A 17808-nucleotide genomic window follows, 5' to 3' on the forward strand; every position below is an offset into this window, starting at 1 on the left:
CAAGCCCCACAGTGAGGGAACACTGCAGACCACCAAGCTCTGAAGAAAGGGGTACGCCCCCGAAACGCGTCAGCCCTAACATCGATTGTAGATTCAAGCGATTATCGTGTTCTGCTGATGTTGCTGGATTTCTGCTGTATTGTCTTTCAAGGCCTGATTTTAAACTGCACTTTGTGAGTATAATGATTGATTTTAACAATTTTAATAAAATTCATTTAGCAGTATCACACTAGGTCGGTGCGCCCTCCGTTCTTTTTTTTTTTTTTACATCACAGGAAGCACTGCCATGGTTAACAGAGGACAGAATTAAAATTAGACTTGGGAAACATAACATTAATAAATCACCAGGACTAGATGGCTTGCACCCGAGGGTACTTAGGGAACTCAGTCAAGTAATTGCCAGACCATTGTTCCTAATTTTTACTGACAGTCTACTGACTGGAATGGTACCAGCTGATTGGAGAAAAGCCAATGTAGCACCGATATTTAAAAAGGGCCCAAAATACATCCCTGGGAATTACCGACCAGTTAGCCTAACATCAATAGTATGTAAGCTCTTGGAGGGCATGATAAGGGCCTATATACAAGATTTTAGTAATGAGAACGGTATCATTTGCAGTAATAAGCATGGATTCATGAATAATCGGTCTTACTAAACCAATCTATTAACCTTCTATGAGGAGGTGATTTTTCATCTAGAGAAAGAACGACCCATAGACATGGCGTATCTGGATTTTACAAAAGCATTTGACACAGTTCCCCATAAACGTTTACTGTACAAAATAAGGTCTGTTGGCAAGAACCATAGGATAAGTACATGGATTCAAAACTGGCTACGAGGGCGAGTTCAGAGGGTGGTGATAAATGGGGAGTACTCAGAATGGTCAGGGGTGGGTAGTGGGGTTCCCCAGGGTTTTGTGCTGGGACCAATCCTGTTTAATTTGTTCATAAATGACCTGGAGGATGGGGTAAGCAGTGCAATCTCTGTATTTGCAGACAATACTAAGCTAAGCAAGGCAATAACTTCTCCACCGGATGTGGAAACCTAGCAAAAAGATCTGAACAAATTAATGGGGTGGGCAACTACATGGCAACAAATGAGGTTCAATGTAGAAAATTTTTAAATAATGCATTTGGGTGTCAAACATACGAATGCAATTTATACACTGGGGGGAAAACCTCTGGGGGAACCTAGGATGGAAAATGACCTAGGGGTCCTAGTAGATGATAGGCTCAGCAATGGCATGCAATGCCAAGCTGCTAACAAAGCAAACAGAATATTGGCAAGTATTGAAAAGGGGATTAACTCCAGAGATAAATTGATAATTCTTCCACTCTACAAGACTCTGGTCCAGCCGCACCTAGAGTTTGCTGTCCAGTTCTGGGCACCAGTCCTCAGGAAGGATGTACTGGAAATGGAGAGAGTACAAAGAAGGGCAACAAAGCTAATAAAGGGTCTGGAGGATATTAGTTATGAGGAAAGGTTTGCGAGCACTGAACCTATTCTCTCTGGAGAAGAGACGCTTGAGAGGGAGATATGATTTCAATTTACAAATATCATACTGGTGCCCCACAATAGGGATAAAACTTTTTCGCAGAAGGGAGTTTAACAAAAACCCCACCCTACGCGTTTCATCACAAGATGATGTTGTCCAGGGGCAAGGGTCGGTGTACTGACTCACTGCTATAAATAGGAAAAAACATTAGCAAACCCCGCCTCGGTCTGATCCTCGGGTAGTTTTTCATAAGGACCTCCCATCTTAAAAAAAAGGGCAATGCCCTTACATGTGCTACTAAATTGAATACATATAAATCATTTGTTTTCGGGGAACTCTATTGTTAACACAGACATCCTTGCACATGGAAGAAAACATAAAACTTACCAATAATAAAATGCAGGAACGCAACACAGAGATGGCAATCATACCAGTGTCACGTCTGTAACTGTAATATGATAAGAGTGGTAACGGAAATCTCAGATACCCTCAATAAAGGAGAACCAACTTTTTTTGATAATAAAAACAAGAAATATAAACATGGAATATATGGGGCCACATCTCACAAAGTGATTAGTGACTCCTGCTGGAATAAAAAGAAACCCAAAATTCTGAAATAAAAGGAATGCACAGGAAATTTCAAAATGTTAAGATAAGGGGCCACACCCCATGAGGTGGCAACTGACACCTGTTGGAATAGTAACGTTTGACTATTCCAACAGGTGTCGGTTACCATCTCGTGGGGTGTGGCCCCTTAGCTTAACATTTTCACATTTCCTGTGCATTCCTTTTATTTCAGAATTTTTTATTTCTTTTTGTTCCAGCAAGGGTCACTTATCACTTTGAGGGATGTGGCCCCATATATGCCATGCTTATATTCCTTGTTTTTAATATCAAAAAATTATTATTTTTTTGGTTCTCCTTCATTGGGGTTATATACAATTTCTGTTATCATATTACAGTTATAGACGTGACACCGGTATGATTGCTATCTTAGTGTTGCCTTCCTGCATTTTATTATTGGTAAGTCTTCTGTTTGCTACCATGTGCAGGGCCGTCTGGGTTAACAAAGTTACCAGATATCCCTGATTTACATTTATTCAATTTAGTAGCATATGCAAGGACATTGCCCTTTTTTTAATCTTTATGAGAGACTACCCGAGGATCAGACCAAAGCGTGGTTTGCTAATGTTTTTCCTATTTATAGATTCAGTATGTCAGTCGTGCCCCTGGACAGCTTGTGATGAAATGCGTAGGGTGGAGCAATGTGCCGACGTCGCCACGTACGCAATTGCCGGAAAGGACGGGCTTCTGTTTGGAGCCAGCCGGTTTGTTGATTACATGCGTTTTTTTGGTGAACCTCTGTGATAGGGGGTCAGTTGGAGTTGGTAAGCAAGCACTTTAGAAGGTGGAGGCTCACACTCAATATCGCACATTTCTGGTGATGGATGGTGCTTATATTATTTGAAAAATCTCTTTTACTATTTGGACTGTTTACTTTGTGTATAAAAATGTCTATACTGGCGCAACTTTATAAATGAGGATTGTTGTTACTGTGCATGTCTAACAGGATAGTTGCTGTTCAATGTGTTCCCATTGAATAGCACGGTTTTCTCACACATTTTAGACCCTTTAAAATGCCCACATGTATAAAATAAAATAAAAAGTTGTATTGTTTTAAAAAAGAAAATATTCTAAATAGTCAGTGCTTAAAACCCAAGTGCAATGCCAAAGAAACTAATTTCCAATTGCAAGTAATTCGTATGAATACAGGTCCTTGGAAATCAGAAATAGAAACTTTGCAGAAAATACAGATGAGTGAATATAATTCTCCAGAGTGACCAAAGCTATTGGAATAATAAATCAGACTTTGGATGACACATTTTCCATACATTTTTGAAAAAGAATGATGCTTATCTATCCTTCAAACATATTTGAAAGTCATTGGATGATACATTTGGTAGAACATTGAGTACAAGGTCTATCATTTGTTAGGATTTTACTCTTCTATAGGGGTTTAGATTGTACTTAGATAAAGGGGGTTCATGACTCCACTGACCTACACTGATTAAGCTACTCATATACCAGGAAATGTCTGTTTTATTGGATAGTAAGCAGGAAGTGATATGTCATTGGATGGATTACACAACATAAATCTGTGTTGTAACTACTACAGATACCCAACATTTGGAAATAGTTTTACTTCTATGGAAACTTTAGTAACATGAGGTAAATGTGGTCAATCTGTTTTAAAGAATGATCTGCCTGTTTGTCTGTAGAATTTAAAGCATAAGTTCACCTTTTAACAAAACATAATAAATGCACTTTTTTTTTTTTTTACTAAATACGAATGGAATATGAAACATTTTCCAAAAGGTGAACTTATCCTTTAACATTAACATACAGACTTACATAGTTTTGTCTAATGCTTTATAATAAAGTAGCTAATAAGCATACAAGCAGGTTGTATATGTGAACCTTTCAAGAGAAAAAGATTTCAGATTTCAACTTGTCCAAAAAGAATATATTTGTCTATAGTAACTAGCAATTTTACAGCTGTATTTTTTATGCACAGATATCAAATGCAGGGAAACGGCACTGTATTGTATCTCTAAGGCCCCGTACACACGACCGAGTTTCTCGGCAGAATTCAGCCAGAAACTCGGTTCAGAGCTGAATTCTGCCGAGAAACCCGGCCGTGTGTACACTTTTGGCCGAGGAAGCCGACGAGGACCTTGGCGAGGAAATAGAGAACATGTTCTCTATTTCCTCGTTGTTCAATGGCAAAAGTCGGCCCGCCGAGTTCCTCGGCGGCTTCCACAGTGAACTCGACGAGGAACTCGATGTGTTTGGCACGTCGAGTTCCTCGGTCGTGTGTACGGGGCCTGAAAGGGGAATCATGTCAATGATCTAAATAAAAAATAAATAAAAAATCATCGAAGCAACCAAAAAGAGGGCATATATGCAAGTAAACATTTAGCGATAATAGTTCAAATCACTTCTCTTCCTCAGATGTTTGAGTATGTATGAAGTGATGTATGATTAGTTCATTATCGAGAGACAGATTGAGCAAAAAATTAAGCTCTGTGAAAGAAGCCACATTTGTAAATACTGACTGAATGCCAGCTGAATCCTAATCAGACCAGCAACTACTTCTGTGTTTTAAAGACTACAATAGAGCATTTTGGCTATTCTTTACATGATCATACTAGTAAACTACAACAGCTACAGATCAATAGCCGCTCTAGACTGCATGAGCAGTATATCCAGTACTATACCTACTAACCGCCTATATTTTACCCTGACAACATTTCCAAAACCACAATTCCATTATTTGATTATTTTAGTGTCTGTGTGCCAAACCCTTAATAAACATGTGTTAGTGCTCTAATACCACCAAAACATCACCATATCCTCTTCATTTTCTAATATTTGAATTCTACATTCTTCTCTGCTATACACCACGCCACATGTTACTGCATGAAGCTTGGGCTCTCTCCATTGCTATCTAGAGAGATAAAAGCATTGTTGCAAGTTGATTTAAGCAAACTAATTCTGAATACTGAAGCAAAAGAAATAAATGAGATTTCATCTTTATATTCGAAAGAGGAATCGGATTTCTTGTTTTGGGCTTAGCTCTTTATAAATCAGCCCAGAAACACTGGATAAAAAATGTTAAAACAAAGAAATTTACTACGGCAGGGTTGATTAAGAAAAAGCAAGCAATGAAGGTAATGTCACCCACAGTCGCCATAAAGTATTATCTTATGTATGAAAAAAGGAACCTGATTAGTTATTATTTACAAAAGATCTGTCTTACCTTGCATTCAGGTGTTAGCTCCTGTATAGTGTGTTCTACAGCTTTTGAATCAGGAAGTGTGCTCAATCCTGCAATGCTAGGGGTGAGCACTTAACATGAGTTGTGTCCTAAAAATGGGCCAGGACATAGGAATGTAAACATTGAGGGTACTTCAGCCAGGCTTCAAAGGTCTATATTGTATAAAAGTGCTGGATCTTCTGACCCAGAAGTTGCATAAAAAATTTGCCTAATCTGACATAGACACATGAACAAAGTGTGCTGCAAATTTCACACATGTCAGTTCCACCGCGTAGCATCTTTAGGCCCCTGGCTGCCTTCCTCTACACAGTTACACTCTCACCTTCTTCCAGTTATTTAAAGTGGTACTCCTAGTTTGTGAAAGTTTCTAAGGAAGAAATAATTAACATCTCTTCACACATTCCTAAACCTTGTGGACAGACTTCCCAGAAGAGTTGAAGCTGTGAAGATACAAGGGTGGGCCAACTCAATATTTGATCATACGGCCTAAGACTGGGATGCCATTAAAGTTAATTTGTGTGTAAAGGCAGCCAACCCAATACTATTGGCAATATAGTGTGTGTGTATATGGATAGATAGATAGATAGATAGATAGATAGATAGATAGATAGATAGATAGATAGATAGATAGATAGATAGATAGATAGACATATCTATCTATCTATCTACAAAAAAACACAAAAACACTGGCGCTCACATTGGTGAATGATAATAATACTAATACAAATTATATAAAAATTCAGGAGGTAACAAAACATCTCAGAAGCAAATATATGAGTCCAGAGCAGCAAGGTAAAATCGTAACCGGTGTAATACACTGTTCCATGTCAATACGCTAATATTGAGGGCAGCAGCGTATTGACGTTTTCAGTGGAACAGTGTATTACACGGCACATTCTTTCCACAACACTGCTTGTATCTACAGACGGCAGTCAGCGTCACATGAGAGTGATGTCATCGGCTCACAGGGACAGAGGAGTGTGTGCTTTTCTTGGCTAAGCCGAGTTACTGTTCTGGCCAATGTCGTTTATGCTGGAGGCCCCCAAATTCTCCCCAACCCACCAATTCTCGATTGTTTTTCTGGCTTGTACACTGGAATTAGCTTAAGGTACTGTGAACATACCCCTTTCCACCATATGAACCTTTGAGCCTTGCATCAGGAATTTTAACCCCCTTTTTTGCTGTATGGAGTGTGGACTTCCACACTGTCTATTGTGAACTGCTAGCTACTCATGATTCCTCATGGATAACTTATTTTTGTTTATATTGGATTGGAAACATCCCATTGCAATATGTTATATGACATGGACTTCCTTTATTTTATTAAACTATGTGTTTGAGTTCATGAGCGCTGGTTCTAATGTTAGTTTATCTATATATCTATATTGTGGTATTTGGGGGTTGTTTAGCTCAAGTGTAGCACTCGCTAGCGAGAACAATCCATTCTAGAAATTCAATTTCAGGGCTTGTTGGCCCACTTTTTAAAATGGGCCATATAGGATTCCCACACAGGGGTTTCAAAAGCAATGAAATAAATGGAAAATACCAAGCCACCTGGCTTTCAGGTTAGCACTGCTGGTCAGGCGTTGACCTCGGTCCTCTTGACTCTGTAACTGTGTTCCTGTTTGGTACCCACTCTGTACCTCTGGTGACACAATCTCTTACAGCTTCCAGTGTGCAGGTGAATCTTAAAACCCGGACCCAGGACTGGGGATTTCACCCCACCCGGATCCCTAAGAAATTTTGGTCCCAAAGTGGACTTTAGTTAGTAATAAGGAAACTGAAATGCCATGTACATTATAATCTCCCTGGAGCCCCTCAACCCATCCGGTTTAGAATTCTGGGTACATACACTGGTGTGGTAACATGCTACGACAATATATATATATATATATATATATATATATATATATATATATATATATATATATATATATATATATATATATATATAAATATATAAATAGATAGAGATAGATGCATGGGTGTGGGTATTTTAGATTTAGATTTGAACACTGCCTCTCCTAACAAAGGGTAAATATTTAGAAACAGGGCTTCATCACTGTATGTTAATGAGGGGAGGGGCAACTCACTCCTAAAGCTGGCCATTCAGTGGAAACTGCAGTTTAAGGTTTCTAAATATAAAATAATGCACGTAGGGTAAAAAAACCTGGACAGTGGACAACATTGGGGGTACAGTTAGGTAGATTTATTATTTATTATTGAGCTTTATTATTTATTTATTTGCTCAGGTCATGAGCTTTATTATTTATTTTTTGGCTCAGGTCATGAGCTTTATTATTTATTTTTTTGGCTCAGGTCATGAGCTTTATTTGAGTTCTGCCAGCACACGGTGAGGAGTGCTGCTTCAGTGTGACTGGTGTGTGAATGGGGGGGTGTCACTCCTGCTGGCAAAGGGGTGTCACCCTCTGCCGTGTGAAAGGTGTATGAATGTACAGTGACATAATTGGAGCCTTGGCGTGGCGTTGCTGCTCCCAAGTCCCGTCCGGTGTCCTTGGGTCTAATCCAATTAGATGAGGATGTGATGTGTCTGTGCTAGGGACAACAGTGGTGTGCATGCGTGTATTCTACTTGTGCTATGTTTAATGTGTGTTTTTAACGTGTAAATATGTCTTCTGTGAGGCGTCTTCTGATTGCGGCTCCCACAGCAGACGGGTTATACTCAGTTAGGGGGGGACTGTGTGGTTCAGGGGTCAGGTCATCATGTATGTCAATCTGCAGGCCCTTTCTCACGGCATAGTTGTGCAGAATGCAACATGCCCCGATGATCTGGCACACAAAGTTGGGGGCATACAACAGGGTACCTCCAGACTTATCCAGGCATCGGAAACGGGACTTCAGGAGGCCAAATGTGCGTTCCACCACTCCACGGGTACGTGTGTGTGCTTCATTGTATCTTCTCTCTCCTGGGGTTTGGGGAGTCCGGTATGGAGTCAGGAGATGGGGTCCAAGTGCATATGCAGAGTCACCTGGAAGGGAAAAGACAGGAGGATGTTAGTCATGCATGTGCCCCTCGTGATGTCTGCATCATGGGGGGGGCAGTCATGCCTGACACCCATGTCACTCATCAACCAGCCAGGTGTCCCCATACATGTTCTGGTCAAAATCTGTTGGGATGTCGCTTTGACGGTATATGAAGCTGTCATGGCTGGATCCTGGGTGTTTGGCATGGACATGCCATATGAGGCATTGGGCATCCACTATCACCTGTACATTGATTGAATGCCAGTGCTTCCTATTGCGGTATAGGTGCTCTGTGTCACAGGGGGGCAGTAGTGCCACATGTGTGCAATTAATGGCCCCCCACGGTGCGTGGGAATCTGTCAATTCTATAGAAATCCTCCATTGCCTTCTGCTGCAGATGCTGCTGGGTGGGTCTGATGATGTGGTGGGACATGCGTCTGAGGATTGCGGGGACAACCTGGTGCACACATCTGCTCATGCTGGTTTGTGACATCCCAGCCACACCTCAGCTTGTCCACTGAAAAGAGCCACTGGAAAGGAAATGGAGTGTTGCCAGGACCTTGATCAGTGGCTGCACTGCTTGTGAGCGTTGTGTTGGGCTGGTGAGGTCATCCTGCAGGATTGTGGTTAAATCCAGGATGGCTTCACGGCTGAATCTGTAGATGCGATACACCTCCGATTCCCCCATGGCAAAGACGTTCATGCGCGTTCGGTAGATCCGCTCCCCTTGAATGAATGAATGAATGAATGAATGAAAACTTATATAGCGCAACACATGCAAACTTAATCGCCTCTGGGCGCTTGTTGTTCCTGTCTCCTTTGGTATCAAAAGAGATGAGTCTTGATCTTTCTCCTGAACGTCAAGTGGTTATGTTCCAACCGAATGCTGGTTGGTAAAGCGTTCCATAGTCTAGGCCCTTGGACCGCGAATCTCCTTTCTCCTTTGGACTTGTAGTTGGCTTTCGGTATCTGGAGGAGATTTTGATTGGTGGATCGCAGAACGCGATTGGGATTATGAGCTTTTATTTTTTCGCATAGATAATGGGGAGCATTCCCATAGATACATCTATGCGTTAGACAGAGTGCTTTAAAAGTGATTCTGTCTTTTACTGGTAACCAGTGAAGGGTTCTCAGTGAAGGTGAGATTGATTCCCAAGGTTTTTTCGCAGTCACAAGTCTAGCGGCCGTATTTTGAACGACTTGTAGACGAGCGATTTGGTACTTGGGGAGTCCGAGGTAAAGGGCATTTGCATAGTCCAATCTTGAGTTTACAATAGCTCCCACCACGACCGCTATGTCTTCCTTGGGAATAAAAGGAGTAAGTCTGCGTAGTAGGCGCAGCAGATGGTGAGATCCGCTGACTACTGACCCTATTTGTGCATCCATTGTCATGTAGGAGTCAAAGATGACCCCAAGACTTTTGACTTTGGCGCTAGGGGTGATGATTTTGCCCAGAATGGGCGGGGGGGGTCCAAGTTGTTGCAGGTTGATTCATACGTTTGGCGTGAAACAGGAGAAGTTCTGTTTTCGCTCCGTTGAGTTTAAGATAACTCTTTGTCATCCAGTCCTCTATCAAAGAGAGGCATGTCTCTAGATTGAGGTGGTGATCCTTTTTATTGCAAATGCGGAAATATAGTTGCGTGTCGTCTGCATATGAGTGGTAGAGCAGTTTTTGACTGCTAATAATCTCAAAAAGAGGGCGAAGATAGATGTTGAATAACACCGGCGACAGAGGCGATCCTTGAGGGACTCCGCACGATAATGTGCATTTCTCAGAAGTGAAAGGTCCTAACTTCACTATTTGCGATCGGTTTTCCAAAAAAGAGGAGAACCAAGATAAATCGCCTTCTGCGACTCTGGCTACTTCAGCTAGCCGAGTCAATAAAAGCTTGTGGTCTACTGTGTCGAAGGCAGCGCTTAGGTCCAACAGAACCAGAAGACAAGATTCTCCTTCGTCTGCGGCCTCGAGAGCATCGTCCCATATTTTGAGCAATGCGGTTTCTGTCCCGTGTCCAGGCCGGAATACCGATTGAAATGGATCAAGTAGGTTGTGGGTATCTAGATGCTGTTGCAGCTGTTGTACCACTACTTTTTCCATTACCTTTGAGAGTACATTTAGGCCTGTTATTGGACGACGGTGGAGTGGGTCCTTGGGGTCCAGGTTGGGTTTCTACGAGTCCTTCCCTCCTACGAGTCCGTGGACCCATTAGTAGTGCTAGGAGCATGCCTGCCCCTGGCATGTTGGCACACAGATGTGTTGTCCTGCAAGTGTGGGTGCTCTACTTGCTCAGCTCGTCCGTAATGCTGCTGCTGGAGCTGCTCTCCAGCTGACCTGTGTCCTGGTGCAAAGTTATTCCACCTTTTTGGTGGAATAACTTTAGGCCTGATGTAACACTTGATTGCACCGTGCTTAGCCTCAGTCTGGCGCACTTTCCTTTGCGAATCGCCGTATCTCCGCAATTTGCATATTTAAATAGGAAATCAATGCAAGCAGAAGATGCGTCGCACCAAAATATGCGCCCAGCTTAGAAAAGTTGCGTCGGTCGAAAAAAGCCTAATTTCAGGCCTATCTTGTTCTGTGAGTACTGAACAAATGCGTGCCGGCGCATATCTACACCTGCGCCGCATATCTGGAGATAAGCCAGCCTAACTCTTTGTGAATCTACCTAAGTGTTTTCCTGCACTACAGACGAAAAATATTTAGGAGGTACATTTTTCTGATGATTGCAAAATGACCAAACAGTGTGGCCAGGCAGTGGGAAAAGTGAATAGAATTCTAGGATGCATCATTAGATGGGTCACCAGGAGGAAGGAGGTCCTGATACCCATATATATATATCTAGTGAGACCTCATTTAGAATATTGTGCCCACTTCTGGAGACCTCACTTAGAAAAAAAATACTGATAAGATAGAAAGCGGGATAAAACATATCAAGAGAGATTTCAGGAACGTAATATGTACAGTCTAGCGGAAACTGAAACCTTTAAATACATCAAGAAAGTGAATAAGGTTCAAGAGAGCCCATGACCTTAAACAGGAGGACAGTTCCAACCTAATTATTTTACTAAAAGGGTAGTTGTTGATGCTTGAAATAGACTTCTAAAAGAGGTAGTGAGCCAGTCAACAGTAAATGGCTTAAAAACATGCTTAAAACAAACATAGATCTAGACAAAAAGAAAAAAAGAAAAAAAAAGAAAATACATCACAACATGGACCACTTTTTTCTGGCATCACTTTTCTCTGGTTCATCTGGCTGAAGGAAAAAAACTAAACTGATTTGCCTACACACATTTGATGTGTCATTATATTCTCACAGCAGGGCTCCCATGCCACCAGAATACACTGATCAGCGTTGCATGGATACATGTGCTGATCTAGCAAAAATTTACTAACAATCCGGTTCATGAGAAGTTGATCGATAGATGGCCTTCTCATGAATTGGTACCGCCATACATGGATCGAAATTCGGTGGGAACCACAAAGCACAGTGATTGACAAGGTATCTGATGTGTGGCAGATACTGAGGATGTTTCAGCCAGTGTAGCTGGTAAAGACAGAGTTTGCCAGCACAAGACAAGTATTCATCTTTTTCTTTGCTAGCTTTGCTTTGGATATACATTTTAGAATGTTCACAAATTCACTTTAAATGGTAAAAGCATTTCCCTTTTAACTGGAAAAACAGTATTGAAATCCCTCCCATGAGATACCAACTTCATCTGACATTGTGAAAGGCACAGAGAAAAACACTTCACTATCTCTAATAGAGGCTTAATGATATTTTTATTACATTATGGCTTTTCAAGGGTAGGTGTATTACGGCAATCAAATCTTTTAATTAGAAAAATATAACCATTTTAAGCATTTGTGTAAATCACAGTATGCATAATGCAAGGGTAAGGATTATATACCCTTACAAGGTTGAAAGCTAACAAAAATGTTATGTAGTTAAGTTCAAGTGACAAGGTGACCATAGCAAGTGATGATCCTTCAAATAAATGAATAAATCTAATAAAATACAAAGTTTAGAATTCAGCATTACAGATGTTGTTTTGAGAAAACAAAGAGCTGCTGACACTGATAAAGAAGTTCTTGAACACACCTAGTAAAGCTTACAGTACCTGCTGCTTCACTTGAATCCTAGCTTCTGACAGACAAAGCTTTGGCATTTTCAAATGGTGTTGACATTTTGCCTTTTCTTTTTCTGCCTCCCGCATATTTCTATTGCCACTTAGGCAGCCAATCATATAGTGATAGGCCATTGGAAATAAGGAAGGAAAGCAGTTGGGAAAGACTGGGCAAACATAAGCACCAAGAAGACTGGGTAAACTTCAGGCAACTTCAGGCTTGCCTGCCCTTTCCTGCCTCTTCATTCCTACTACAACTCAAGCAGCCAATCACATTGATGGACCAAGGAGGATGTGAAACAGGGGGAGCCAATTGGGGAAGACATGGCATGTTTAATCGTATAATGTCAAAGCTTTGCCAGTGAGAACTGCCCAGGATTTGGGTGAAGCAGCAGGTAATGAAAGCTGTTGCAGTTTATGTGCACCTCTGGATGCCTGCACATCATACCTGTCTGCAGCTTTAAGTTTCATAAAGTGACAGAGTCTCTTTAAAGTTCCTTGTTGAAGAAATTAAATGAATAAATTAACCCCAATACTAAAGTGCAGAAAAAGGACACCTTAGTCTTATACATTACAGTGAAAGTATGTACGTATAGAAGCAACTATGCTTACAAAAGCAATAATGAATCAACTATTAACTATAACCTGGTGATCCAGCCAGTACCACACTTCCTGTCACAGTGGGCCACTCTGAGTGTAGGCACAAGAGAGACAACTTTGGACAGCAGTATTGTCATTCTATGGAAAATGTAGTGGTATAGATGCACTAGCAGATTCAGATGGACTTGACTAACATTTTAAAGCTTAACTCCAGCTAACACTATGTAAGCAGTTACAGCAACAATTTTCTATTGACAATGGCTCTAAAAGCAAATCACTGTAGGCACTCCTGTCTTTGTAAAATGGTTTGTCTCAGCTCTCTAACTCTCAGTTTTGCTGGACAGCTTGGTCTGTTAAAGTAATTTGAAAATAAACTTTCTGTCTGGAATACCAGGTGAAAATAAGAGAAAGCAAGTCTAAAAAAGGAAACTACTACATCCAAGAATCGATAACCCAATTTTTTGTTTTTGGGTTAATAGTGCTTTAATTATGTTATTATAAAATTAAACAGCAATGTTTTTGGAATGATCTATAACATAGATTCCCACCTCTGTTAAAAGTAAAAATTTCTTGCAGACTTGCAAAACTTTCATTTTTTTTTTTAAACCAGCAATTGCAGTTTAGATTTTAGCTCTCCCCAAACCTGAATACAGACATACCCCACAATGGGGTTTATTTACTACTGTTGGAGAGTGCAAAATCAAGCTCACTTCTGCATAGAAACCAATGAGCTTCCAGGTTTTATAACCAGGCTTAATTGAACAAGCCAGGGTTAGAACCTCATTGGTTCTATGCAGAAGTGAGCCTGATTTTGCACTCTGCAGCAATAGTAAATAAACCCAATTGTGTACTTAAAGTGGGATATGCCTGTATGTAATTTAAGAGTGCATTATTATAATTAGGCTACAGCTGGCCATACATACATTTTTCTTTGCATTCCATCAGCAGGTTAAATTCTTCCAGCAGAACTTTTGTGCTCTGGCAGCAGGGAATCTTCCTCGTCTTGTCACACTGATCAGTGTTTTTGGCTATATCCAGCAGCACTGATTGTTTGGGAAAAACCCAACAAGCTGGCTGTACAGAAGTTGATGGGTAAAACCACTTCTGTACAATCAGCCTGCCCATACCTGGATCGAAATTCAGCCGGTCCCTGCAGAACCAGCAAAATTTCGATCCATGTATGGCTGCCTTAATCCTTCTGTTAAAGGCTGAGAAGTGATATTCTGTTAACTGGTACATAGAATAATGGAATTCATGCAATGCAATATAAAGACTGAACCAACCTGAGCATGTGGGCTGCATTGAAAACTACATCAAACTCAGAACTCTCTAGCTCCGCAGCCTTCTTTGCCATTTCTGCAGCTTCTAGGACTCGCCCTTCCTCCAGTAGGAATTGTCCTGCAAGGCCAAATGTATGCAATTAAACAGATAATAGAACACAATAAACAATAATCATATCAGGTGCTTGATTTTGGAATAATTTTAACGAAAGATGCAATCAAGAAATCAATAAACGATATGTGTGATCAAATTTACAAGCTTTATATAATGCCAAACTTGCTAACCCATGAAAATTGTTCAGTTATTGCTTTGTTGGACTTCTGTTTGTCATACATGATTCCTAGTGATCCTGCCAGTGTTGCAAGTAGGGATGAGCCAAACACTTCCCGTTTCGGTTCGCAGTAGAACATGCGAACAGGCAAAAAATTTGTTCGAACATAAGTCTATGGGACACGAACATGAAAAATGAAAAGAGCTAATTTTAAAGGTTAATATGTAAGTTTATTTCATAAAAAGTTCAGGAGTAGTGATTTTAACCTCCCTGGCGGTATGATTCTGTCTGGAATTACGTAACAAAAGCGGTACAATTATTTTGCAAGGAAATTTGGTGTTTTATACTGTAGGCCTGCAATTCTTAGGAATAACTCATTTAAATCTGACCAAAGAAGAGCGTAGTAGGCATCCCGGGTATGATTTTTTTTTTAAAACAAAATTCTAAATTATAATATAATAAATAATTATAAATAATTATAACAAATAATAATATAACTATAATAAAAATTATTCAATAATGTAATCAACTCAAAATCACTGAAATTTGCTCAGTTGCAGAATTGCCGCTGTCATTACTTTTATTTTTTTATGACGAATTTCCCCACAAATCGCGATGGCACAATTCTGCAAGTGATTAGAATTTATTATCGCTGTTTTCTAGCTGCTCTAAAACCATTTTTGACATAAAGGGACACTTTTGGACAATCTACAGTTTTCAGGCAGAAAGAACAGTTTTTATTATACAAAAGAACATGTAGGGCACTGGGCAGACCACTAGGGACAAGGGGGGTGTGCATTTTTTACATACAGTACTGTAATCTATAAGATTACAGTATACTGTATTCTATAAGATTACAGTATACTGTATGTAATGTGTTTGTTTACTTTTTTGAATTTGGCGCCGTTCTCCGCCCCCGTGCGTCGTAATGTCGCAGGGAACGGAGATCGGCGGCACACGGGGACACTGTGAATCGAGCGAGGACCCGCTCGCTCACACAGCGGGGATGCATCGCTGGATCCAGGGACAAGGTGAGTAACTTGTCTGTGGATGCTGCGAGCAGGTAAGCCGCGCCACTGCACACTCTGCACAGCTACCCCGAGCGTGACTCGGGGATACCGATCCTAGCATGGAAAATCCACCCCGAGTCACGCTCAGGGATACCGCCAGGGAGGTTAATAATGCTTAAAGTGAAACAATAAAAGCGAAATATTCCTTTAAATTTCGTACCTGGGGGGGTGTCTATAGTATGCCTGTAAAGTAGTGCATGTTTCCAGGACCTTTAGGTCTGGTATAGATATTAAAAGGGAACCCTGTGCCAAATATAAAAAAATTTGGATTCGTCCCAAAAATCCATACCAGACCCTTATCATAGCACGCAACCTTAGGGGGCCACAGGAAAAGGAGGCCACATGTCCTTAACATGGGGAGGATGTGGCCTCATCCCCACAACCCTTGTCTGGTGGTTGTGGGGGTCTGCGGGCGGGGGGGCTTATCGGGTAGCCCACTTTAACAAAGAGGAACTCCAGATCCCGGGGGCCCCTTGTGTGAATTGGTAAGGGTTACATTGTACCCCTACCATTTCACAAAAAAGTCCTTTATTAAAAAAAAAAAAAAACGATTCCAGTGATGTAATCCAGTCTCGATGTCCAGTGTTGTAATCCATTCTTGATCTCCAGCGAGGAACGACGCACACGATACCGCCTCCACCAGAGGCATCTGGCCGAATGACGCGCAAGCCGTTTGACAGCTCTTCTATAATCGAGGGCGGGGCCACTCTTGACGTGTGACCCCTCCCCCTCTGATGTGTCACGGGAAACCCCTGTTGCGTCAGAGGGGACGGGGTCACCCGTCCACATCACGGGTGGCCCCACCCTCGGTTATAATAGAGCTGTCAAACAGCTTGCGCGTCATTTGGCCTGGGGCCTCCGGTGAAGGCGGTATCGTTTGTAGCGGTGGGACCGTGATCGTAGAAGGATTACGGCACTGGAGTTTCTTTTTTTTTTATTAAAGGATTTGTCCCAACTTGGTGTGGGTGTTTTTTTTTTTTTACATTTTGACACTTTTTTTAGTGAAATGGTAGGGGTACAATGTACCCGTTACCAATTCACAAGGAGGGGGCTGGATCTGGGGGTCCCCTTTGTTAAAGTGGGCTTCCAGATTCAGATAAGCCCACCGCTCGCAGACCCCCAAAACCACTGGGCAAGGGTTGTGGGGATGAGGCCCCTGTCCCCATCAAGATGGGGACATCCTCCCCATGTTGAGGGCATGTGTCCTGGTACGGTTCAGGAGGGGGGTGCTCTCTCATCCCCCCTCTTTTTCTGCAGCCTGCCAGGCTCGGATAAGGGTCTGGCATGGATTTTTGGGGGAACCCCACACCATTTTTTTTAACTTGGCACAGAGTTCCCCTTAATATCCATACCAGACCTGAAGGGCCTGGTAATGGAATTTGGGGGAATCCCACGCATTTTTTTTTTCAATGACTTTCAATGACTTTGATCTGTATTGCCAGGACCCGACAATTCATTATAGCCACGAGTAGTTTTAAATTACTTTTTTTCTTTAGAAATTTAATTTTGTACAGAGACTGTTATAAACACGGGAACATGCTCTACTTTACATGCATACTATAGACACCCCCAGTTACGCAATTTAAAGGAACACTTTGCTTTTATTGTTTCATTTTAAGCATTATTAAAATCACTGCTCCAGAAAAAAACTTTTTTTTTTGCATTGATACATGTCCCCTGGGGCAGGACCCAGGTCCCCAAACATTTTTTATGACAATAACTTGCATTTTAACCTTTTCAAATCAGCACTTTTGATTTCTCCCATAGACTTTTAAAGGGTGTTCTGCGGCTTTTCGAATTTGCCACGAACACCCCAAATTGTCCGCTGTTCAGCCAATGACTCGAACATAAAGCTCAACTCTAGTTGCAGGCTGTATCTAATTTCCCTCCATGGACAGACAATGTTGACACTGTTGCATTAAAACAGTAGGCAGCATTATTGGCCCTGTGGGTAAAGTCCAAGCTTGGTCTGCCAGATAAAATGGTGATGTAATCTATGTTGACAAAGTACCTTCTGCACATCTCTCCAATGCCTGAGCTCATGTAAAGTATAACTGCTAGCACCTGAAAGGACAGAATGTGCCTGCAAAAACGGCTGATTTTCTTCAGGCGGGAGCAATGATTTGGAGGTACTTTGCACAT

At 41.4% G+C, this 17808-nt stretch overlaps 1 protein-coding gene across 1 annotated transcript in view; it reads right to left on the reverse strand.

Annotated features, from left to right (window-relative positions):
* The window catches only part of TMTC2 (transmembrane O-mannosyltransferase targeting cadherins 2), a 357678-nt gene that overhangs the window by 44587 nt on the left and 295283 nt on the right, over positions 1–17808 (reverse strand). Inside the window, exon 10 of the mRNA XM_040344182.1 lies at positions 14328–14442. Coding sequence (XP_040200116.1) covers positions 14328–14442 — 115 coding nt within the window. The remainder of the gene's footprint in view (positions 1–14327; positions 14443–17808) is intronic.

This window comes from Rana temporaria, chromosome 3 (genome assembly GCF_905171775.1).
Source record: "Rana temporaria chromosome 3, aRanTem1.1, whole genome shotgun sequence".
Lineage (NCBI taxonomy): Eukaryota > Metazoa > Chordata > Amphibia > Anura > Ranidae > Rana > Rana temporaria.